Source organism: Diabrotica virgifera, chromosome 2, assembly GCF_917563875.1.
Source record: "Diabrotica virgifera virgifera chromosome 2, PGI_DIABVI_V3a".
In the NCBI taxonomy this organism is placed as follows: Eukaryota; Metazoa; Arthropoda; class Insecta; order Coleoptera; family Chrysomelidae; genus Diabrotica; species Diabrotica virgifera.
In genome coordinates this window covers 107,600,903-107,625,795 of record NC_065444.1, presented here as the reverse complement: position 1 = coordinate 107,625,795, position 24,893 = coordinate 107,600,903, and the positions used below count along the sequence as shown (strand labels likewise).

The window sequence follows — 24,893 nt, the reverse complement described above, 5'->3', positions numbered from 1 at the left end:
CAACATTTTGGTTGCGGTATTTTACGGCTCAATTAAGATTAGTTGTTTATCTAATTTGTACTCAAAATCCAGAATTTAATCTAGATGGAAGAAAGGTTTGTATTTTCTTCCAAATATCGAGCAAGAGAAACAAATGATCCTTGAATGTTCTTATAAATAAAAGATTTTCCTGTTGCACTCTTCATGTTTTACTGAACTAACGTCCAATTTTCTGGAGAAGTCAATGGATTTTGACATAAAACTTGTTTTAATAAACACAAATCGTCATCAGACGTAAATCTAATTCGTTTGCTACTGTCTGAGGTACCAATTTTAGCAAATTATTACGAATACATATGGTTTAAATGAAAGATAAACAACAAACATAACCTGAAAACAAAATAGCGCAACGAATACCGCACAGCGTAACGACTCCTCTAATAACGGCAGGCCGTATTTCCAATAACGCAGCGTAAGCCAGATATCACATCTGCGCATGCTCTACTGTCAAAATAACGCGTGCTGTAATACAGCAAGTGCAAAAAAGACTCAGCAATATCTCTCTAATATCTGCATTTATGAAACATCTGAGAAATGTCAATTCTGTCAAAATAGCGCGGTGTAAATAGCGCAACGTAGGCTGTGTTAAATTTGCAATATCTCTCTTTATGCCACTCATAGAAAAAAGTGTTGTGTGATTTGGTAGAATGCGATCTTACCCTTCCAAAAATATGTCACGTATTTCAGCACCTGGAAAATTGGAAGGATACTACAAATCTGGCCTCCACATAAGTGGTCTGTAGCTTCGACATGATAGGTGTGAAATTTTAAACGTTCTTGCTGTTGATTGGATAGGAAGGGTAGCGTTATCTAGCCTCCACGCTAGGTACACCATAGCCTCCATACGGTACTTCCAATATTTAATATTATGTTATTCAAGTGGACAATAAAGGTAAAACACAAACAACTTTTGTTTCTTAATTATTTATTTATACAATAATGTGACATTTTACATAGAAATATGAGTATTTAATTTCGATTAAATATATGTTTACTTGTTGAATTTATCGGCTGCACACAACAGCTGATCGGCCATTAGACCCAACAACAAAACGCGAAATAAAATGTGTATTTTAAAACTGTTGGATAAACAGTACCTACAATCAAAAAAGCTTACCTTTAAAAAGGTACTCGATTATGAAATAACAAAAATATCAAAAAACACGACTGAATATCAGCTTTTTATGGTGACACAAACTAAACACAAACACCAAACACATCACATAACCGACCATATAAAATAAGTGAACGACAACGAACAACGAACGAACGAACACAGATTACAGATTCACAGATAGCGCAGGATTTGTCAAAAGTCATGTTCCACCAATCACAATGCCGACATCAGCGCCTCTGACTAAACGGAAGGAAAATAAATACGATTACATGTTTTTTATTAGAGTTAGCGGGGCATGATGCCACTCAATGCATCGAGGTGTAACGCCGACATAGGATTAAGTGGTATAGCCATCTTTGTCGGTCACATGCGCGGGGTCGCTTGGTTAAAAGTGATAGATAGACCACCGATCGACTGTTTCCATGCTGTTTCCGCGGCCCTGATTCTAATTCATTTCGACAGTCGCAATTTCATTTCGACACCGCCATGACAGCAACTGGGGATATTAACCTTATCATGTTGAGACTGCTCAGAATTTGGGTTGGCGCTTCGGTTTCTTGGATTTTGTTGATAGTCTGGGAAAATTATCGAAATAATACCATTTTTGGGAAAAATTATTTACCAGCTATTTTATTGCTAAAATCGAATCTTAAGATTGCATATATTAGTAATATGGGGTATGACAAGTCCGCAGAAAGTGTGTTATTTTATTTATAAACAAATTAGCACTCCTAAATCTTCTTTTTTTTTTCAATTAGTGGTCTGTAACTCCTATAATTTTTCCTTTGAGCCAAAAACACTCAAATAAAAATTCACCGTAATTTAGTTCTGCACAAAGTTATTTTTTTTCCGATTTCCTTCAACAAAAATTTTACTCAGAAAATCCGAGTTTTCCCAAAAAATCTGCCATTTTCAATTAAAATTTTAGGGAAGTACCTAATTATTTATCAATAATTAAATAATTGAAGACATGAAAGATTTATTATAGTAGATTATACAGAGGGGCTAAATTATGGAATAAATTCATTTCTTTAAAACGGACGATTTTGGAGCAAAATCCCGAAAGAGGTCGATTTTTATTTTTAAATTACAATTTTTTGGCATATATTTCATACTAGTGACGTCATCCATCTGAGCGTGATGACGTAATCGATAATTTTGTTAATGGGAATAGGGGTCGTGTGGTAGGTCATTTGAAAGGGCGTTTAATTCTCTATTCAGTAATATAAACATTAATATCATTAGGTATTTATACAGGGTTGCCAAAAAAAAATTTTGAATTAAATTAATTGGCGCAAAAAGAAGAATGTATGTAATTTATTTAACTCAAAATACATTGTACTGCTGTCAGAAAATAGAAAAAAAGGTTTATTTCACAAATAAACATTTCTTTTCGCTTAAATTAAATCACAAACAGCCTCCCTCCTACCTATTGGCAGTTTGAACTTTTAATTTAAGCTAAAAGCAATGTTTATTTGCAAAATAAACATTTTTTTCTATTTTCTGACAGCAATAGAATGTATTTTGAGTTAAATAAATTACATGCATTCTTCTTCTTGCGTCAATTAATTTAATTCAAAATTTTTTTTGGCCTCCCTGTATAAATATTGATATTAATGTTTATAATACTGAATAGAGAATTGAACGCCTTTGTAAATGAGCTACAACACGAACCCATATTCCTATTTAAAAAAATAATTACGTCATCACGCTCGGATGGATGACGTTACTAGTTTGAAATATATGCCAAGAAATTTAATTTAAAAATAAAAATCGACCTGTTTCGGGATTTTTCTCTAAAATCGTCCATTTTAGAGAAAATGAATTTATTCCATAATTTAGCCCCTCTCTGTATATCAGGAGACCGGCGACAATCTAACCAATAGTTTAGCAATAATTAAAATGTTAATTAAAAAATTTCGGTCGAAATAATAACCAGAAAGATTATGATACACCAGAATAACTATGATTTTCATATAAAAAAGCACTATACCTATTCAACGTACCTTACAGGATTGAAATTGGACCATTTGAGCGGTCTCAGGAATGTTATAAAGAAACAATTTTTTGGCTTATAAACAAATAGAACCCCTCAGAAAATATTAGATTAAATTAAATTAAGTTAACGCTGTTCAAAAGAGCACGGCTTCTGTGTCCTTTTCGAAGAAAAACAAATTGAATTGCGAGGAGTGATTCCAGGTATAACCGGTCAAATTTGACCGGCATTTGCGACAGAGTTATAAACAACAGGATTTTAATCTTTGAACCATTAGATACCTTTTAATTCCGGTCCTCTCTGTACATACAAATTTTCATATCTTCAAGACACTCATAACAAAAAAGATTTATGTTACTGTCACCAAATTATTTAATTATTGATAAATAATTACTTCCCTCAAATTTTAGTTGAAAATTAAAGATTTTGTTTGGAAAACCCGAATTTTCCGAAGAAAATTTCCGTCGAAGGAAATTGGAATAAATTATCAATGTGCAGAATTAAATTACTGTCAATTTTTATGTGAGTGTTTTGGTTTAAAGTTAAAATTTTCGGAGTTATAGAGCAATAATAAAAAAAAAAGATTTCGGAGCGCTAATTTGTTTATAAACAAAATAGCACACTTTCTGTGGACTTTGCACAGCTATATTACTAATATAGGAAATCTTAAGATTTGATTTCAGCATGTCCAGCAATAAAATAGCTGGTAATTAATTTTCCTTGTTTTTTACTAATTTTCCCAGATTATTACCTCACATCTTTCATTGAGTTGATGATTCATGTTGTGGACATTCTCAATTATTATATTTCTAATTTAATACTATTCTATCTAATTCCTCAAAACAAGCAAATTTCAATTAAACCCAGCTATATTATAATACCTTTTGATTTAGTTTTCCTTGCAAGAAATAAACAAAACACATCTAAACTAAACCTAACCTCGCTTTTGGCCATTCATTCATCTCCGTGTCAAATAATTTCGACAGTCGCCATATTGAAAGCGACTTATTTTTGGTCGAAATTTGATTTAGAATCAGCCGCGTTACGCTTCTTTGGTGAGTATTCCGTGTCTACCCTTGACATGTCTCTGCGTGGAGAATTAATAGTTGCTATATTCACACTAGTTGCCAGGATTTGATTAGATGATAGAGGAAAAATACTACAGATAACCTTGTAAAATTACTTTATTTTGTAGTTAATTTTATTTTTCTAATCGTGAATAATGTCTGCCATTTATCATAAAACAATGTCTGCATTAGATAAAGTAGTGCCACCAAAATTACAACCGTTATGGATGCATCCTGCAGGTAAATAAATCAATTTTATAATATTAGCATACTTTACAAATGTCCTTAAGTTAACTTTTAAGTTAGTGTTATCTAACGTAAATCTACAAACTAGCAATCAGAATATTGTTTTCAAATACCCCAAAAAAGAACCTACTTTTTGCAAATTGGCGAATTAGATATTTATATAAGTATTTTGAATTACAGGACCAAAAACTGTATTTTTCTGGGCACCAGTATTTAAATGGGTAAGTCTTCATATCATAATCATTCTATATACACTTGAGTCCACAATTCTTTACCCGCGCGTCATTAATACCTGGTGAGATAAAAGACATACTTTATTAACTTTATATCTGCTAGCAGCATCATTCTCTTTCATTCATGAAACTAATGACAAACAAGCTACCGCCTGTCATTAGGTAAAAACACATGTTATTTTTATGAACGCTCTAGACTCAGTACATTGAAAAGAGATAGGTACAAAAAAAGACACATGTTTATACATTTTTACAAAAAAATTGTTTGGAGATGTTTTCAGATTTTGAGTAGGTACAATAATTTGTGATGTTTCTGGTTTGTTTACTGTTGTGGCTGCCAGTCTGTTGAATTTTGTCGAATTTTTCATTGTGAAGTTTTTTATAGTACCTACACAAACAGTTTTTTTCACAACTAATTTTATATTGGAGTTTGAAATTTTATAGTAAGTGTATTTACAACATGTGTTACATTCATTTTACAACATACAAAGCTTACCTCATTCACACAGTTTATTTATTTATTTATTTATTAATCAGTTAATTATTAGACAGTGAGGGCCGGTTGTTCGAAAGCTAATCAACAATGATCATTATCAAACATTTAATTACTGTCACCAACTCTCAATGTCAACTTTGTTTGGGTTGCTGAAAACATAATATGAAATTACTTAATCAATTATGTTAATAATTGTTATGTTAATTGATTAACTAATCTCATAATTTTAATCAATTATGTTTTCAGCAACCCAATAAAAGTTGACATTGACAGTTTTGGTGACAGTAATTAAATATTTGATAGTGATCATTGTTGATTAGCGTTCGAACAACCGGCCCTTAAGGAAGTTTCCGCCAAAGTGAATAAAATGACAAAAAGAAAATGTTATTGCTTTTTTTATATAAATTGTCTATTTATTTATTAATCAATGATATTAAAAGAATTTATTAAGCTACTTCAAATGTAGCTGTAATTTTAAAGCAAAACCGACATTTGACATTCTATTTATTTGATAACGTCAAATTTTATATTATATAACCTGTGACCAGAGCAGTAGCCACTCTGTCACTTGATGTTGCGTTTAGTAAATTTACGACTTATTTCATATGCTTTAAATGATGACGCATGGGTAAAGACCCCTGGCCTCAACTGTAGAGGGTTTTTAATTAATAATCGGAAATATTTTAACTGTAGATTCTTGTTCTCAAAATATTAAGATTTAACCCAAATCACTTAATAAAACGTGGCTGTAACTTACTTACAGGGTGCAGGCCCGCTGAGAGGGGGTACAGCCGGTACATTTTACTGGGGCCTGGCATGGACCAGACCAAAGACCTGAAATATAGGGCCTAGTATTGAGGCCATCAGCCATCTTACACCATCTGCCAAGAAACTTAGATGCACCCAATGGCCCAATATTCTACTTGAAGTGATGGTCCGAGAGAAGAGGAGATTTAATATTTTCATAGATTGTATAATAAGCAACTTAACCAGAAGATTTACTGCAACAATTGAAATTCAGTCGCTATTTAACATTTTAGGGACATTCTGAGATGAAGATAATGACAATATACAGAAAAAAAATTGATATATTTTGCGAGTTTTATAAAGAAGCCGATAGAGCGATATACAAGGAAAATATTTGTGAATCTCAACTTTCTCCAATAGATTTACTTAATAAAATTGAACATCCCAAATTGGAGTCATTATTTCCTAACGTCGTTATAGCGTCAAGAATATTTTGCAGATTACCGGTGGAAGTCGCAAAAAGGGAAAAGTTCCTTTTAGTTTTCTTTCTCGCATAAAAAATGATATGAGATCTAAAATGAAACAGGATCAGTTGACTGACCTAGCAACTTTGTGCACTTAGAATGATTTGGTAAAATCATGCGATTTTTCGAAAATTTTAGACATCTTTGTCTACACTGGTATTATGCCAGTGTTGTTGGCAAAAGAAATTTTAATCTCTATTAATAAAAAAAAGCTATTTATTTAAATTTGTTGAAACCAATAATCTGTTAGACTTAGGGCCGGTTGTTCGAACGCTAATCAACAATGATCATTATTAAATATTTAATTACTGTCACCAAAACTGTCAATGTCAACTTTGTTTGGGTTGCTGAAAACATAATTAATGTCCATTATGAGATTTATTATTAATTATGTTAATAATTATTGTTATATTAATTGATTATAGTCTCAGAATTGTAATTAATTATGTTTTAACATTTGACATTGACAGTAATTAATTATTTGATAATGATCATTGTTGATTAGCGTTCGAACAACCGGCCCTAAATGGTGTAACAGACAAATTACCCAATTAGTGAAGAGCAATTATAGGGAATCTATACTATTGAGTTTGGGAATCATTTGTAATTTTCAATAATTTATTAGAGATTTTATAAGAGCTATCTAGCCATAGCTTTAAGGTGATATGTATATAACTTATTTTAGGGTTTAGTCATAGCTGGCATAGCTGACTTGCAGAGACCTGCTGACACAATTAGTCCAGCTCAATGTGGAGCTCTTCTTGCTACAGGAGCTATATGGTCTAGGTATTCTTTGGTGATTATACCCAAAAACTATTCCTTGTTTAGTGTTAATATATTTGTAGCAATGACTCAATGCTATCAAATGTATAGAGCTGTGAGGTAAGTACAGTTTAGTAGTACTTTTTTCACCCATTTTACATCATTAAAATGTGACTCCATTACATAATCCATGCCTGTCTGTCTATCCAGACAGACAGGCATGTCTATATGTGGAAATTACTCTATAACCAAATAAAATATTGCAAAAAGGAGCCTGTACCGCCATTAAAAAGAACAAAAAAATAAGCTCTTTTATCCCATGCCTAGATTTTGTGACCTAGTAAAATTTTTTATCTCATAACAAGGAACCGAACATTTCTGTTGCGGTAGCGGGAGCACGCCAAATAGAATTCTATTTTAGTGACGTCATGTTGCCTAGCAACCGTCGATTCTCCCATTATGAAATTCTATTTTGTGACATCAGCAAAATGGAATTCTATTTGGCGTGCTCTGGGCCCAGAGGTGGGATTACGAACAGTCGATACGAATCGTATCCGCCATGTTTTACTGTAGCAGCTTACGGTAAAACATGGCGGATACGATTCTTATCGAGTGTTTGTAATCCCTATGCTGAACAGAAATCTGACGCAGGTTTGTCAAAATGACAGTGACACTTTCTCCATGTTGACTTATCAGTTATCTAGTTATAATATGTTCGATTTCTTTTTAGAGATAAAAAATTTTACTAGGTCCAATATGACACAAAATCTAGGCACGGGATAAAAAAGTTTATTGGAAGAAAGTTTATTTTTTTGTTCTTCTTAATGGCGGTACAGGTTCCTTTTTGCAATATTTTATTTAGTTATAGAGTAATTTCCACATACTAACATATTTCTCAAATTGGGCTCTGTACCGCCATTCTTTATTATATTACGAATATGTGTGCCAAATATCTCGACAAAATATTCAAAATTACAGCCACAATCTTGGACCGCGTTTGTTGCTACCTGTTGATCACTACTGTTACCTCTTAAGTATCAAATCAGAATTAAGAATTCATTGAAAAAATATGACACTCTTACAATCAATCCACTTTTAATCTGTGTATCCTATCCTTGCTTTTCACATATACATGGCGTTTCAGAAAAAGGTAATACGGTCTCTAGTATGTACAGGAAAAACTGAAAAATAATTGGGGGCTACTCAGTAAAAATTTTTTGTCACGCTATCTGTTTTCAATTCGTTAAATAAAAATAATTGTAACATTTTTTACAATTTTGCCGCAACTACTAGCAACATTGTAATAAAATTTGGTGGATTTTAAGAGGGTATTGTGCATTTTTTAACATACAAGTAAGAATTTTATATTTTTATCATTAGCACTCGTACAGGTAATGTTCTGAATTTTTTAAAGAAAAGAAAATAGTATCCCACTGAGATATTTCAAATTAAAAATCATTTTTGAATTCCTTGTTCTATTTGTGACAAAAAATCTATTATCCCTTTTTTTCATACAACACGCTGTTTTCATGCAAAAAATAAAATATCTTAACACTTCTGAAGTATTTGAATTAAGTTTCTATTATGAATGTATAGAAACTTATTTCGAAAAGTTATTTTTTTTTACATAAAAATGGCGCGTCGTATGAAAAAAAGAGAGGATAGATTTTTTGTTACAAATTAAACGATGAATTCAAAAGTAACTTTTAATTTGAAATATCTCACAAGCGTACTATTTTTTTTCTTTAAAAAATTCAGATGAATATAAAATTCTTAAGAGGAAAGGAACACAATGCAAAATTTTGACGCCTGTCAAAATTTTAAATGTATTTTAAATGTTTGTTTGTCAAAAAATGCACAACAACTACCTCTAAAAACGCACCAAATTTCATTACAATGTTGCCAGTAGTTTCGGCAAAATCGTAAAAAATGTATAAAATTTGTTTTTCTTCAACGCCCTATATCTTGAAAATGGGTGGCGTTACAAAACATTTTTACTAAGCAAACTCCTTATTTTTCAGTTTTTTATCTGTCCTAGAGACAGTGTTAACTTTTTCTGAAACACCCTGTACCTATAAGAATTTTGTCATCAAAATGCCAGTTAGGCCTGTTCATGTTATAATAACTATTGCATGATGGGTGATACATAACTGCTTGCTGTCAGATCAAATTCATATAGATGACGTGACTAAGACTAAAAGAAAAAATCTCACAGAATATAAATTTAAAATTAAACATGAACTGGTTCCAGTATTTTCCGCCTAAACTCAGTGTAGTACGTTCTTTAACCATAAAATATTGCAAAACCTCTAAATTTTAAAGAACCGCCTGAATTGACATGAAATTTGGCATACACATAGCTAATAAGTCAAAGAAAAAAAGTGATATTGTGCCGATGTGTGCTTTTGTCCTGGGGGTGAGTTTCACCCCTTCTCGGGGGTGAAAAATTATATGTCCAAAATAAGTTCTATATTTGACAAACTGACTAATTCTAAGCAACTTTTGTTCTATAGAGTTTTTTCACCAAGTTAATACTTTTCGATTTATTTGCGAGTGAATTTGTTCATTTTTAAAGAAAATAACCACGTTTTTAGACGGTTTTGTAGAAGTATTTTGTCGAAAAAAACATTCTTAATAAAAATATAGTTTATAAAAAAATGAAAAAAATGGTGCATATATTAAGTCTGTAGATCTAGTCCAAGCAAAGTTGTAGCTAATGAAAAGTGTGTTCTTATTCGTCAAATTCCAAATCGTATATTTCATCGAGAAATAACAAAAAACGGAACACTTTTCGGGGAACACTCATTTCAACTTTTTTAAAGTGTTTAAAAAGGGTTTATTTTTGTTTTTTAAAAAAACTTCTAACCTTAAAAATAAGTGAGTTATGCTCAAAATATTGTTGGTACCTTTTATTTTTTGGTAAAAAGAATCGCGAAAAGCACCCCCTAATTAGCATATCAAATAAAATTAATCGTTACTGCTTCACAAGTTACTTTGCTTATTTATTCTTTATACGATCTGTAAGTCTCAGCGGTTCAAAGTGCTTATTTTTGAAAAGGCTGTAGTTAAAATGGCTTGAACGAGTCACTAATCCCGAGTGTATGCAAACTTTGAACAGCCATAGCATAACCGAGTTTTGTTTAACAGGAAAACAAGAAGTCCAAAATATTCAGAAAAGCAAAACATACATTTTATTACTTCTTGAGATTTTTGCTATTATGTACTAATAATTTACAAGTTATTTTGAAAAAGAGAATTTTTTTCAAAATTAAAAATTTTATTTTAAAACCATTTTTTTTTTTTCAAAAATAAGCACGTTGAATCGATGAACCTTACAGATCATATAGACACAGCATAAATAAAGCAAGATATGAAGCGGTAACGATTAATTCTATTTAAGTTGTTAATTAGGGGGTGATTTTTCCGATTTTTTTATGTCAAATCAAAACGGACCAAAACGGAATTATTTGCGAAATATGTATTGTCTAATGCTAATGTATTGACTTGGTGAAAAAACTGTATAGAATAAAAGTTGCTTAGAATTAGGCATTTTGAAGGGTTGAAAGTCACACCCAGGGCAAAAGCACACATCGGCACAATATCACTTTTTTTCTTTGACATGTTGGCTATGCGTATGCCAAATTTTATGTCAATCTATGTAACTAATGTACTAATGATATAAAACATACAGTTGAGTCCAGGGTTCTTTACCCGTGCGTCATTAATACCTGGCGAGATGAAACACATACTTTTTATCTAGCATCATTGTCTTCCACTCATGAAACTAAAGACAAAACAGCTACCGCCTGTTATTAAGTAAAGACACATGCTATTTTTCTGAACGCTCTGGACTCAGTACATCGAAAACAGATAGGTACAGAAACGTGCTGGGGACGATTTCAGATATTAAGAACAATTATTTGTGACGTTTCTAGTTTGTTTGCTTGTCACTGTCAGTTCGTTGGATTTATTTGCTGTTTTTGTGTCCTGTTTTTGCATTTAGAAGTTATTTATGTTACACAAATTTGTTGTTTTCACAACTAATTTTATATTAAAGTTTGTAATTTTATGGTACATAGTAAGTGTATTTTATTTTGCCATTAATTTACATACAAAATTAACCTCATTCATAGTTAAGGATTGGTTTTGTTTAACTTTCCATAAAAGTGAAAAAATAACAAAAAGAAAATATTTTATTGTCATATTTTTATAATAATAGTGGGCCGGCGTAGCTAAGCGGTAGTGTGCTTGGCTCGCGTGCCGGTGGTCCGGAGTTCAAATCCTACCGCCGGCAAGAACAACTAGATATTTTTAAAATGTTTATAGGCCCCAGGTCGACTCAGCCTGAATAAAATGAGTACCTTCAGTAAAACCAGGGGTAATAATAGGCGGTTGAAGCGTAGCACTGGCCCTGTTACCTTCCTTGTATGCCGTAGGCCCTAGATATAGCAGACTACCCTGCTATACTCCCAAAGCCACGTGAGCGGTATAAAACGGGAGACTATTATTATTATAAATTTTATAATATAATCCGTGATCGGAGCTGTAGTCACTTTCTGTCACTTGCTGTTGCGTGAAATAGATTTCCGACTTATTTCGTATGCTTTAAATGATAAAGCACGGGTAAAGAATCGTGGACTCAACTGTAACTAACATAATGTACGCATTTCATTTGTACTTAAGGGTTTACATGTATATATGTATGTACTTAAGGGCGTAGGCGCAAAATTTCGGATGTGTTTTAAATGCATTCACTTTTTTCAAATCTTCAGAAAACATTTTCATTTTTGAAAAATTTAAACGCATAACGCAGTGTGAAAGATTACTTAGATTATGCTTAGAATAACCAAAAAGTTTCTTTTGAATGAAATACTTAAAATTAAAAGTCACACTAAATTTTCTCTTTTTTTTTTCACCCTTGTAACTTGTAATTAAAATAAACATTATATAAGTTTTCAGAGACTTTCGGACCTCTGTAATAATGCAATCTTTCATTCGGCGTTTAAAATTTTCAAAAATACTTAAAAAGTTAGTTTCCTCAGGATTCGAAAAAATAAATGCATTTAAAACACATTCGCGCGAAATTTTGCGCCTACGCCCTTAATTTATTTATTCACTTCATTTTGTGTATGAAAGCATGACTATTTAATAATAAGTGTGTATTTGTTTCAGCTATCAGCAAAAACATAAATTTTCCTAACTGTGATTAGAGATCTGTAGAACAAATTGTAAATATTCTTTTATTGTTTGAGAATATATATTATAGAATGTAAAAAATATAAAATTTATTATATTTAATATTATTTAAAACAAATTTTATTATATTTAATATTGTTGGAAATTATCTCAGGTTGTATCCACTTTAGTTTAATAAAGTATAATTAAAGTGAATTAATGAATTACCACAACTAGTAAAATTTTGAGGTGATATGAACGTAAGTACAAGTCGGAAAAATGAAAGAATGCCCATGAACGATCACATCAATCACTTATTTTATATTTGCTGTCTTTTTCTATAACAAACGTTTGTTATTTATAGAAAAAGACAGCAAATACAAAATAAGTGATTGATGGGATCGTTCATGGGTCCGACTGTATGTATATTAAAATGGGAACAGACCTAAAGACCAGATAGGAACACACCTAAAGCGCGTGACGTCACTTGCTATGACGCGGATGACGTGCAACAGTATTTATACTGTACGAACCATAGTCAACTTAAAACAGGCCTTATGGGTATGTAACTCATTATACACTTATGTTATGTATATCAACTTCTTATACAGAGAGGTTCTAAATTAAATATGTAATAAATTCATTTTTTTTTTTGAAAAATAGAGAAAAATCCCGAGACAGGTGGATTTTTATTTTTAAATTATGATTTTTTGACGTATATGCCATAATAGTGACGTCAGCGATTTGCGTGTGATGACGTAATCGATGATTTTTTTAAATGGGAATAGGGGTCGTGTGGCTCATTTGAAATGTTATTTAATTCTTTATTCAGTAATATACATATTAACATCAATATTTATACAGGGTGGCCTTATGAAATGAACATTTTTTTTATATTTCCTGACATCAGTAAAATGTATTTTGAGTTAAATAAATTACATACACTCTTTTTTTGCTCCAATTAATTTAATTAAACAATTATTTTTTGGCCACGTTGTATAAATAATGATGTTAATATTTATATTACTGAATAGAGAATTGAATGACCTTTCAAATGAGCTGCCATACGACCCCTATTCCCATTTTAAAAAATCATCAATTACGTCATCACTCCCAAACGAATGACGTCACTATTATGGCATATAAAATCTCAAAAAATCATAATTTAAAATTAAAAATCGACCTGTCTCGGGATTTTTTTCTAAAGTGGCCTATTCTCGAAAAAATGAATTTATTCCATAATTTTGAACCACTCTGTATGTTGAAGTATAAGCCTTTGTAATAAATACATTAAGTAAGCTGTAATAATATAATTTTCCTTTAAGATGTAGCTAACATAATATGTATTCTGTTGTTATTGGGATCAAAGTTTAGGACTAATAACTTTGCTTTTTGCTGACTATAAAATCACTGACAAACTCGTGTTAGGTGGCATGTCCGTTATAGTATATGGCAGTCTCTTCTCACATCCTTGAACGATTCCATCTCATCTTGAATAGCTAATTACATCAGCTTTCGTTTGGTGCCTGGGAATAAAGGGTTCCTACGTTTCAAGCGCTAATCTGCAATTATTCGTTATCCTTTTGTCGTTTGCTAGGTCATCTTGAATTAAACGGTCCGGCTTTTCCTCTTTATGCTTTTTAACAATAAGTTTTTTAAGGGAAGAGGTCGTTAACCTTTTGCCCAACTTCCTAATCTTCGGAGGACCATTTCTCCCGCTCTCGTTAGCCTTGACCCTACTTTCCACTGGGGTTGGCTAGCACAATCTTACCCGGGGTTGCTTTTATTTCCGAGTCCACCTCGTGATGTGAGAGTCGGAATTGAGTAGGAGAGCCTAGCGATGCTAACAGGATACAGCATCTTATTTGGCGCATCACTACCCCATTTGAACCCCGTTTTTTGTCAACACTTGTAATAGAATATCTATGAACGAATGACCAAGAACTGCTCAAACGTTTCAAGCGAAAAATCCTAAAGGCGCATTTAAATCAAAGCGAACACGAACGAATGAACGAATTCGTTCGTTAACTTTATTGTATTTGTACAGCGAATCGAGCACGATGGAACGAATTCGTTCGCATTCGCACATGTTCCAACCGATGTCGGTAAGTTAGCGAATCGTCAAAGGAAATCGTTGTTCAATGTGGACAGTGGATAGACGGCAGCGAACGAATTCGTTTAGAAGTACTGATTTAATTTATTTACAAACATTAGTTTGAGAGGGTTGTTTATTGTGTAGTCGTGAAAACATAATTTTGCAATATGGAATCATAGAATGGACCAATGAAAAAATACTTCAATTAATTGAGTTATGTAGAAATGAAGAATGCCTATGAAACCCGAAATCGAAGCTATTCGCGGTGTGCAAGTACTTGGAAGGGAAACGAGAAACGACCGTGCGCGAGTCGCGGAGAAATATTGTATATCTTAAATAATTCATATTGTCAATTGAAATTGTCAAATTGACGTATATTTCATACCTTCTGTCATTGAAGCAGAAAAATTATATATTGCTCCACAATATTGATATGATATGCAATTATTATATAAAGGTAAATTTAATTAATTGTATTTTGAGTGCAGTACTGCATTTTAATAACTAATTTTATTTACTACATACAATTGTTCACGTTTTCATAACATAACCTGAATCTTATTTTTTCTTCTTACTATTTTTTGGACTATGGCCTTGACAATTATCCAGTAACCAGGACTAATATAATTGGCCAATATAACTAAAAGTGCGAATAAAAGTACAGAGCGTAGAAATAGGGGTCGCTTTGCCGAACTTGCACGGTCCCAATATAAAATAATAAACAGAAACACTGATGTTTGGAATAACATTTCTATAGGAATGGATATTGTGATATCTCTGAACTAAAAAAATGAATTAGCTTCTGGCATCATTTAGACGAAAATTTTAAAAAAGCTGGTTTTTTAATATATTATTCTCTATGCGCCCTCAAACAACGTGTAATACCTGCTATAGTATTTTTACTACAAAAGCGATATTACGTAGGTCAAAATTTTTGACGGAAGAGAACTGTCAAAACATTAGAATGTGACTTTTCATTATTGCCATGTTTATAATAAACATGGCAGTAATGAAAAGTTACATTCTAATGTTTTGACAGTTTACCTGGCTGCTGATACAGATTGCGTTCATTAGTTCGAAGCACATTACAGGTACATACCTACCTAAATACAGGGTGTAACAAAAATATAGGTCATAAATTTAATCACATATTCTGGGACCAAAAATAATTCGATTGAACCTAACTTACCTTAGTACAAATGTGCGCATAAAAAAAAGTTACAGCCCTTTTAAGTTACAAAATGAAAATCGATTTTTTCGAATGTATCGAAAACTATTGGAGATTTTTTATTAAAAATGGACATGTGGCATTCTTATGGCAGTAGCATCTTAAGCAAAATTATAGTGAAATTTGGACACCCCATAAAAATTTTATGGGGGTTTTGTTCCTTTAAACCCCCTCAAACTTTTGTGTACGTTCCAATTAAATTATTATTGTAGTACCTTTAGTTAAACACAATGTTTTTAAAACTTTTTTGCCTCTTAGTACTTTTTCGAAAAGTCAGTTTTTATCGAGATATTTCGAATATTTGTCAAATCCACCACATATTTGTATATGGTTAAGTACGATTATGGAGACTTGGTAATAATATGAACATTTATTTATGATTTACATTTTTAGGGATATTTTGAACCATATTATAAAAAGAAGTCGAAAAAATACAAAGAGGCAAAAAAGTTTTAAAAACACTGTGTTTAACTAATGGTACCGCAGTAATATTTTAATTGGAACGTACACAAACATTTGGGGGGTTTAAAAGAACAAAACCCCCATAAAATTTGTATGTAAACATATTGAAAAATAAGCCTCAACTCGATAAAAACTGCCTTATCAAAAAAATACTAAGAGGCAAAAATGTTTTAATAATATTGAATTTAACTAATGGTACCACAGTAATAATTTAATTGAGACGTATACAAAAGTTTGGGGGGGTTTAAGGGAACAAAATCCCCATAAAATATTTATGGGGTGCACAAATTTCACTATAACTTTTCTTTAAGATGTTCCTGCCATAAGAATGCCACATGTCCATTTTCAATAAAAAATCTCCAATAGTTTTCGATATATTCGAAAAAATCGATTTTCATTTTGTAACTTCAAAGGGCTGTAACTTTTTTTATGTGCATATTTGTACTAAGGTAAGTTAGGTTCATTCAAACTATTTTTGATCCCAGAATATGTGATTTAATTTATGACCTGTATTTTTGTTACACCCTGTATATTGAATTCAAAATTATTTTAAGAAGATAATTTTTTGTCATTATTAGAAATATGAATACAAATATTTTATCAGTAATTTATATACTAAAAATGTTATGTTTGACCTGTGCTCTTGTGCGGAATGGAAGCATGGGCGTTAAAGGCCAGTTCCATTAACAAATTTGAAGAGTTTGATATGTGGTGCCTACGTCGAATGCTTAGAATATCATCGACGGACAGAGTCAGAAATGATTAAGTACTAACAAGAGCGGGTTTACAGGATAGGGAACTTTTTAATTATGTTAAAAGTAAGAAGGCTGCATACTTGGGGCACATATTACGAGGGGAAAGATACACTTTTCAGCAACTCATACTCGACGGAAAAATAAAATAAACGGAGGGTAAGAGGGGTCTGGGAAAAAGATGTGATGGCTGCGTAATCGCCACCGCCAGTGGACAAGAATCCGCGGCTATGAAATGCTTTGCCATGCTGCTAAAAGCAGTAATATTTTATAAACAAGACAATATACGGTGGACGCCTACCCAGAAATGCACGGCATCTTAAGAAGAAGAAGAAATATGAATTTATAATTGCTAGACATTTTTGAACGTTTTATTTATCTCAAACTTTAGTTGATAATGCCAGATTTAAATAAAATATTAATAAAAAAACTTATCAAAATTTTAAACAAAATAAAAAATGTTTGGATAAATTATTTTTGTATCTGGAAATAATTTTTATTTTAGTTTAATTATTAAAATCAAATTTTTTAAATTAAATAATAATTATAGAATAAAAATAGAAAAATAGGCGGTTTCGTTTTGATTTAAATCTGTCTCCTGCCATCCCCCGATAGCGCTATTTCTAGGTCTACCTGTTGTCAAGGAGGCTATGCAAGAAGACAAAGGGTACCCCCCGTTAAGATAGGCAAAATGCCCTCACTCCCAGAATTCAATTTTTTAAATTTTTTTACGTTCTGTGCAATTAAAAAATGAGATAACGCGGATTTTTAGCTTGCCACCCCCCTCCCCCCACAGCCAAAAAAGTAAATTTTTAGATTTAATTTTTTTTAGTTGGGTTGCAATTGATTTAAAAATTTAAAAAAATTCACACATATATCTGAGACATCTACAAAACATGTCCATTTTTTATGGACCTGTAGGTCGAGTGTACATAACCTCAATTTTTTTTAACTATTTTAAAGCTTATAACTTTTTGTTGGAGGGGGCTGCAGGTCCAATTTTTTTTGCATTCTGTGTATTTTATCAAAAGCTATTTCCTTGATTTTTTTTAGATTTTTCCGTCATCTGCGCCATCTGGAAAAATCCGGAAAACTTTATTTAGGGGGTTTTTGGGGTTTTTCTCCATTTTATAGACTGCAATATAGATCAACTAAAAATTTTGTTAATAGATTATGCATAATTTGAAATAACTGAGTATTTTAGGACTATGAAAAATTGGGTGAAACACTTTTAAACCCCCCAAAAACCATGTTTTTTAAGTTATATAAGGGTTTTTGCGGGCTTAATGATATTTTTTGAGATCGATACAACCTTAATATTTTTTTCATTTTTTACGTTATATTTGATTAAAAAATAAGACTCATCGCATTTCTAGTCCACCACTTCCTCTCCCTGCCCCCACAAAACGCCAATTCTTTTATTTTTTTTTATTTAGTTAAAGTTTTGTAAGGGTTTTTGCGGGTCTAATTACATTTCTTGAGGTCGATACAGCCTGAATATTTTTTTTTATTTTTTTACGTTCTATGTGATTAAAAAATTAGGACTCACCGCAATTTTAGCCCACTTCCCCTATTACCCCTCCCCCACAGCCAAAAACGTAAATTTTTCTTGGAGTTCTACAGGTCCAATTTTTTTTGCATTTCGTGTATTTTATCAAAAGCTATCTCTCTCATTTTTTTTTTAGATTTTTCCGTCACCTGCGCCATCTTAAAAAATCCGGAAAACTGTTTTTTTAGGGGGTTTTTAGGGATTTTCTCCATTTTATAGACTGCAACATAGATCAACTCAAGGTTTTGTTAATAGATTATGTATAATTTGAAATAACTGAGTATTTTAGGACTATCAAAAATTGGGCCAAACACGATTAAACCCCACAAAATCATGTTTTTTTTAAGTTATATAAGGGTTCTTGCCGGCTTAATGATATTTTTTGTAATATTTTTTCATTCTTTTTATGGTGTTTTATGTGGCAGTAAACGTGAAGCAACATGACATTATAGGTAGAGATACATATAGGTTATGTAGATGGTACACGCACATGTTTGAATAATTAGAATATGTATAATGTAAGGTAATATTAGGGTACCTACTAAATACAAACTAATGAACAAAGAACAAAGTGTTTTGATTCACAAAACTACAAGAATTATGATATATTAAAATGTACATTTTGTAATTTATAATTTAATAATTATTAACTATTCTAAATGGGAAATAAGCCACAATTTAATTAAAAAATGATTTTATTAACGTTTCGACGTCCACCACGGACGTCTTTGTCAAAATACAAAATATTAATAAATTAAACAAAAATGTTGCTTGGTAAAAAAATCTTATCTTAAAAATATCTAATAATTTAATTTAATCTGACTTATTTATATAGATCGCCCCAAACCCTTTTTCCAGTGCGTCACAGATTATCGAATTCTCTCTAACGCGTTACAGATGAAAAATAAAATCATTTTTAGTTAAATTGTGGCTTATTTCCCATTTAGAATGGTTAATTACAAAAATGCCACAAAGAAATAGCTTTAGAACAACATTTGCGATTTAAGTGCAAAGCCAACTTAAAAAAAAATAAAATCGAAAAATTTACGTTTTTGGCTGTGGGGGAGGGGCATGGGCGCCCATACCCATGGGCAGGGGGGGGCCGTGCCCCCCCCCTAACTTTTCGGGTGCTGTAGACTATATATGGTTATCCGAAGTATACAAAATATAATGTGCAACATCTTCACGTCTGCCCCCCCCCCCTGAAAATTTTTGTATGGGCGCCCGTGGGGAGGGGTAATAGGGGAAGTGGGCTAAAATTGCGGTGAGGTCTAATTTTTTAATCACATAGAACGTAAAAAAAATATTCAGGCTGTATCGACCTCAAAAAATATGATTAGACCCGCAAAAACCCTTACAAAACTTAAACTAAATAAAAAATAAAATAATTGACGTTTTTGTGGGGGCAGGGAGAGGAAGTGGTGGGCTAAAAATGCGATGAGTCTTATTTTTTAATCACGTATAACGTAAAAAAATAAAAAATGTATTAAGGTTGTATCGACCTAAAAAAATATCATTAAGCCCGCAAAAACCCTTATATAACTTAAAAAAAAACATGGTTTTGGGGGGGTTTAAAAGTGTTTCGCCCAATTTTTGATAGTCCTAAAATACTCAGTTATTTCAAATTATGCATAATATATTAACAAAATTTTGAGTTGATCTATATTGCAGTCTATAAAATGGAGAAAATCCCCAAAACCCCCTAAATAAACAGTTTTCCGGATTTTTCAAGATGACACAGGTGACGGAAAAATATAAAAAAAATCATGGAGATAGCTTTTGATAAAATACACAAAATGCAAAAAAAATTGTACCTGCAGCCCCCTCCAAGAAAAAGTTATAAGCTTTAAAAAAGTTAAAAAAATTTTGAGGTTATGTACACTCGACCTACAGGTCCATAAAAAATGGACATGTTTTGTAGATGTCTCAGATATATGTGTGAATTTTTTTAAATTTTTAAATCAATTGCAACCCAACTAAAAAAAATTAAATCTAAAAATCTACTTTTATGGCTGTGGGGGGAGGGGTAAGGGGGTGGCAAACTAAAAATCCGCGTTATCTCATTTTTTAATTGCATAGAACGTAAAAAAAATTAAAAAAATTGAATTCTGGGAGTGAGGGCATTTTGCCTATCTTAACGGGGGGTACCCTTTGTCTTCTTGCATAGCCTCCTTGACAACAGGTAGACCTAGAAATAGCGCTATCGGGGGATGGCAGGAGACAGATTTAAATCAAAACGAAACCGCCTATTTTTCTATTTTTACTAATGCCATACTCTGTATGAGAGTACAAAGACTCGTTTCTTATAGCTTCTCTGAATCGCATTTTGGAATATTTTCCTAGCGGTGCCTTTGATATTTTCATATTTGGGTTAACAGAAAACTTGAATCGAGTCGACATTCATTTCGCTTATTCCCCGTTATAGGGCGTTCTAACCTTACTCCGGTATAAATAGTTTTATTGTGTACCGAGAACTACGGAAGTTTTGATGTAAATTTGTCTTCTTGCATAGCCTCCTTGACAACAGGTAGACCCAGAAATAGCGCTATCGGGGGATGACAGGAGACAGATTTAAATCAAAACGAGACCGTCTATTTTTCTATTTTTACTAATGCCATACTCTGTATGAGAGTACAAAGACTCGTTTCTTATAGGTTCTCTGAATCGCTTTTTGGAATATTTTCCTAGCGGTGCCTTTTGATATTTTCATATCTGGGTTAACAGAAAACTTGAATCGAGTCGACATTCATTTCAATTATAGAATAGAGACAGGACAAAATGAAATTATTGAAGTCGTATCAAAATTTATACTTATATTTATGAATATGACATATTTTTTTCCTTACAGAACACACATTGCATTTTATAAGCTATTATTGTATTAAATTTACCCAGCAAGAAACACGACAATAAACTTAAACACAATGTGTGACTGACCCATCTTAAATACATCTGCAGTCAATATGCACTCCCGATCATCAACGAATGCGAACGTTCGCTTCAATGTAAATGGTCCTACTTTGTAGCGAACGAATGACCAAGCGAACACCTACGAATTCGTTCCCTCGTTCGTGTTCGTTTGATTTAAATGCGCCTTAAGAAGAATATATGGAGGGATAAAAGAACAAGGTTTGTGGCACAGGCGTTAGAACTTTGAGTTGTATAGAAGTCTTGGTGAACTTGACGTTGTAAAATTCATTAAGGTAGCACGCCTTAGATTGATAGGGCATGTAATCAGGTGAGAGGAAGATGCCATTGTTAGAAAAGTTTTTGACCGAAGAGGGCTGGTAGGACAACGAGCAAGAAGAAGGCCGAGACTTAAGTACCAAGACAACTTAGACAATGATTTAAAATCTATTGGATTTAGAGAACAGAGACAGCCAGATTGTTCTGAAGAAGGCTTTGGCTCATAAAGAGCTGTGACGCCACTGATGATGATGTAATAGAATATTGCATTGGTGTTGTATTTAAATTTAACTTTTTTACACATGTCTTCAGAGATAAACATTGACTCGCTACCTCTATCAAGTAATAGTCCGTCCAATATACTTACCGTTGTACGTCATTATCTACGTCAGAGATCTAAGTTAACATTGTTGCCCAATTACAAAAAATTCTTGAATTCATTTTAAATCAAATATATCACATAATGTTTGCGGAAGTTGATTATACAACAAAACAAATTAATATCCAATGTAAATAAATGAAACTTTAGAAATAGAAAACAAGAATTAAGTTATAATCTTACGTTAAAGTAAATAATAAAAACAGTAAATATTATAAAACAAATACTTATAATAAAAATAAAAACAAACGAAGTGTCATCACCGCAACTGTCAAATAAATGTTACCAATTTATGCCAAAATGTTACCTCTGTTCGATCGCAGTTAGAGTGTAATCCGAATAAGTGTGCTTTATAAAAACGCTTTATATTCCACTTATACAAATTAAATGAAACAAGTTAGGGTATGTTTCTTTAAATTTACATAAATAGAATCTTCCAATATTATTTCTACGCTAAATGATTCTAAAAAGGAACAGACCTACCGCCTAAATATTTCGTGTTGGTATCATGTGACGTCAGGGGCTATGACGCGGATGACGTGCAACGGTAAGTGTATTGGACGGACTGTATATGACAAGAAAGTACATTACCGTACTATCAGATATATCTACCAAGGGAATTAACAAAACAAAATGCTCGAGCAATTATTACCTGCAATTAAACAGTTTGCGCTAATTTCAGGAGAGAATTGAAATTTTGATTATCTTCCGGATATATTTCTTCTCGATGAGTTACTAGTGTTACCTTGATTATTGATACCAAAATGTAATAGACTATATTACTTTTGTCACATTTTCTGCAGCGCAGTAAACAATTGATACAGAGTTTCAATTTTTTAACTTCAGCTAGTCTGTTTGGACTTAAGGTGATAAAGGATTTGCAATTGTAAATAGTTGTGATCTTTATTGCAAAAATAACAAGTTGGAGAATTACTTGAAAATAAGCTTCTTACGCTAATTCCCTTGAGTATTTAAAGTTTCAAGAAAATTACAAAATACTTTTTACTGTATTTACATATACATATGTAGAGATTTGTAAAAATTGTATTTGTACCAAATTGTATTCATTTACTGTATTTATATGTATAGATTTTCAAACGTTATAAATTTTTGTGGTCAAACGGGTTTTTCCCAATGCCAAAAAACCAAAAAAAAAACAAAATACTTCTCTGATTTACATACTCTACACTGCGAGACATAAGTTAAGGATATAGAAAATCATGCCTCATTTTCATATTTGATTTTCTCGTGAACATATTAATGGATGCCGCTAATTTTTTTTTATTATTTTACATTTTTCTTTAGTGTTTATATAGTTTTGCAAAAGTTTACTCAAATTAATTTTTTGTAATTATACTGGGTCGAAGAAAAGAAATGTTTTCTTGTGTTAAGTTTGAGACACCCTGTAGGGAGGAAGAGATACAAATGTGAGTATACATCGGATCCTTACGATAGTCTTATGTTTTGTGAACATTTTGTTTTCTAAATCTCCCTGATATCTTTAAAAACAAAAAAAAAATAGACGGTTTTGTAGTTTACCATGTGTTTTAACCGAAATAAAAGTTTGAGACACCCTGTAGGTAGGAAAAGGTAAAAAGGTGTGTATCTGTTACCGGCCAAACCCGATTTCAGGACAAACTAGTTTGGCCTAGGCCAAACTAGTTTATCCTGATGTTAATAAGGACACTGCTAGACCCACTACTAGTACGGATTAGTATAAACATTGTAGTGTACCTGCAAAATTAAAATAACAGATAAACTGAAAAAAATACTCCGTAATTGGAAAATAATAATTTTTATTAAAACGATAATAATGATTCGTCATTAAAACTAATGAATAATTGGTAATACAACAATCATATTATAAAAAATAATCAGTGTTTTTATAAAAGCAATAAATATACCTCAATTATAAAAATTATTATTTATTTTTCCATGGAGTGTTTTTATGACACTTCGAATTGCGGAGTATCATTGCCTTCTTGCACTTGCATCTGTTTGTGCAACAGTTTTTGTTCCAGCTGCATTTGACAAAACCTTGTCCGGTCCAACTGAATCTCTCGTAGCTGCAACTCTTAGTGATATTTTAGAGATAATTTATCTAAATTTTTGGGGTATTATTGTCTCTAAAAGATTTTTAATTTGTTTTCAGATAAGGATTCGACATTTGTCATCAAACTTTTTTATAGGTAGTAGATAGTAGTAGATAAGTAAACTAAGGCTCTGAAATATCACTAAGCTCCGACAGGTTCAGTTGGATCAGAATAAGATTTTGTGAAGTGTAACTGCAACAAAACTGTTTCAGAAACAGCTGCAAGAGCAAGAAGGCAATGATAATCCGCAATAATTCTAAGTGTCACCAAAACACTCCACGGAAAAATAGTAATTTTTATAATTGAGGCATAATTATTGCTTTTATAAAAAACACTGATTATTTTTTAGAATATGATTGTTTGTATTACCTATTTTCGTATATTTCCTGCAGTGTTCGTAATAATATCAGGATAAACTAGTTTGGCCTAGGCCAAACTTGTTTATCCTATCGCGTTTAGGAAAAACTATTTTGGACTAGGCCAAACTAGTTTATTCTAACGCGTTCAGGACAAACTAGTTTGGCCTAGGCCAAAGTCCTGAAGTCGGGTTTGGCCGGTAACATATCCATCAATAGTATGCTGTAGTCTCATATTTTATGAATTTTTTTTTATAATTTCTCCGATATCTTTAATATCAAAGAAACTAGACGGTTTTACTCTTTAATGTGTTTTAACAGACGGCGTGCGACGTAGATAAGATGAAATTATTTCCTATACATAGTGCGAGTGTTAAAAGAAAAAAATGTA

General features: G+C 32.0%; 1 protein-coding gene across 1 annotated transcript; it reads left to right on the top strand.

The window, feature by feature from the left end:
* The first annotated feature begins 4,215 nt into the window (after window positions 1-4,215).
* LOC114334687 (mitochondrial pyruvate carrier 2) lies at window positions 4,216-12,618 on the top strand. Its single transcript, XM_028284789.1, has 4 exons — window positions 4,216-4,459; window positions 4,646-4,686; window positions 7,151-7,347; window positions 12,400-12,618. Exons 1-4 carry the CDS (start codon window positions 4,375-4,377, stop codon window positions 12,425-12,427), a joined length of 351 nt encoding a protein of 116 aa, XP_028140590.1. The 5' UTR covers window positions 4,216-4,374; the 3' UTR covers window positions 12,428-12,618.
* The last annotated feature ends 12,275 nt before the right edge of the window (window positions 12,619-24,893 follow it).

Bases quoted from the DNA above. Each gene is read 5' to 3' on its own strand.
- LOC114334687 (XM_028284789.1), top strand. From the start codon at position 4,375: ATGTCTGCCATTTATCATAAAACAATGTCTGCATTAGATAAAGTAGTG. The intron at 4,460-4,645 runs GTAAATAAATCA...TTTGAATTACAG, and splicing joins GTTATGGATGCATCCTGCAG to GACCAAAAACTGTATTTTTC. The intron at 7,348-12,399 runs GTAAGTACAGTT...TATTTGTTTCAG, and splicing joins CAAATGTATAGAGCTGTGAG to CTATCAGCAAAAACATAAAT.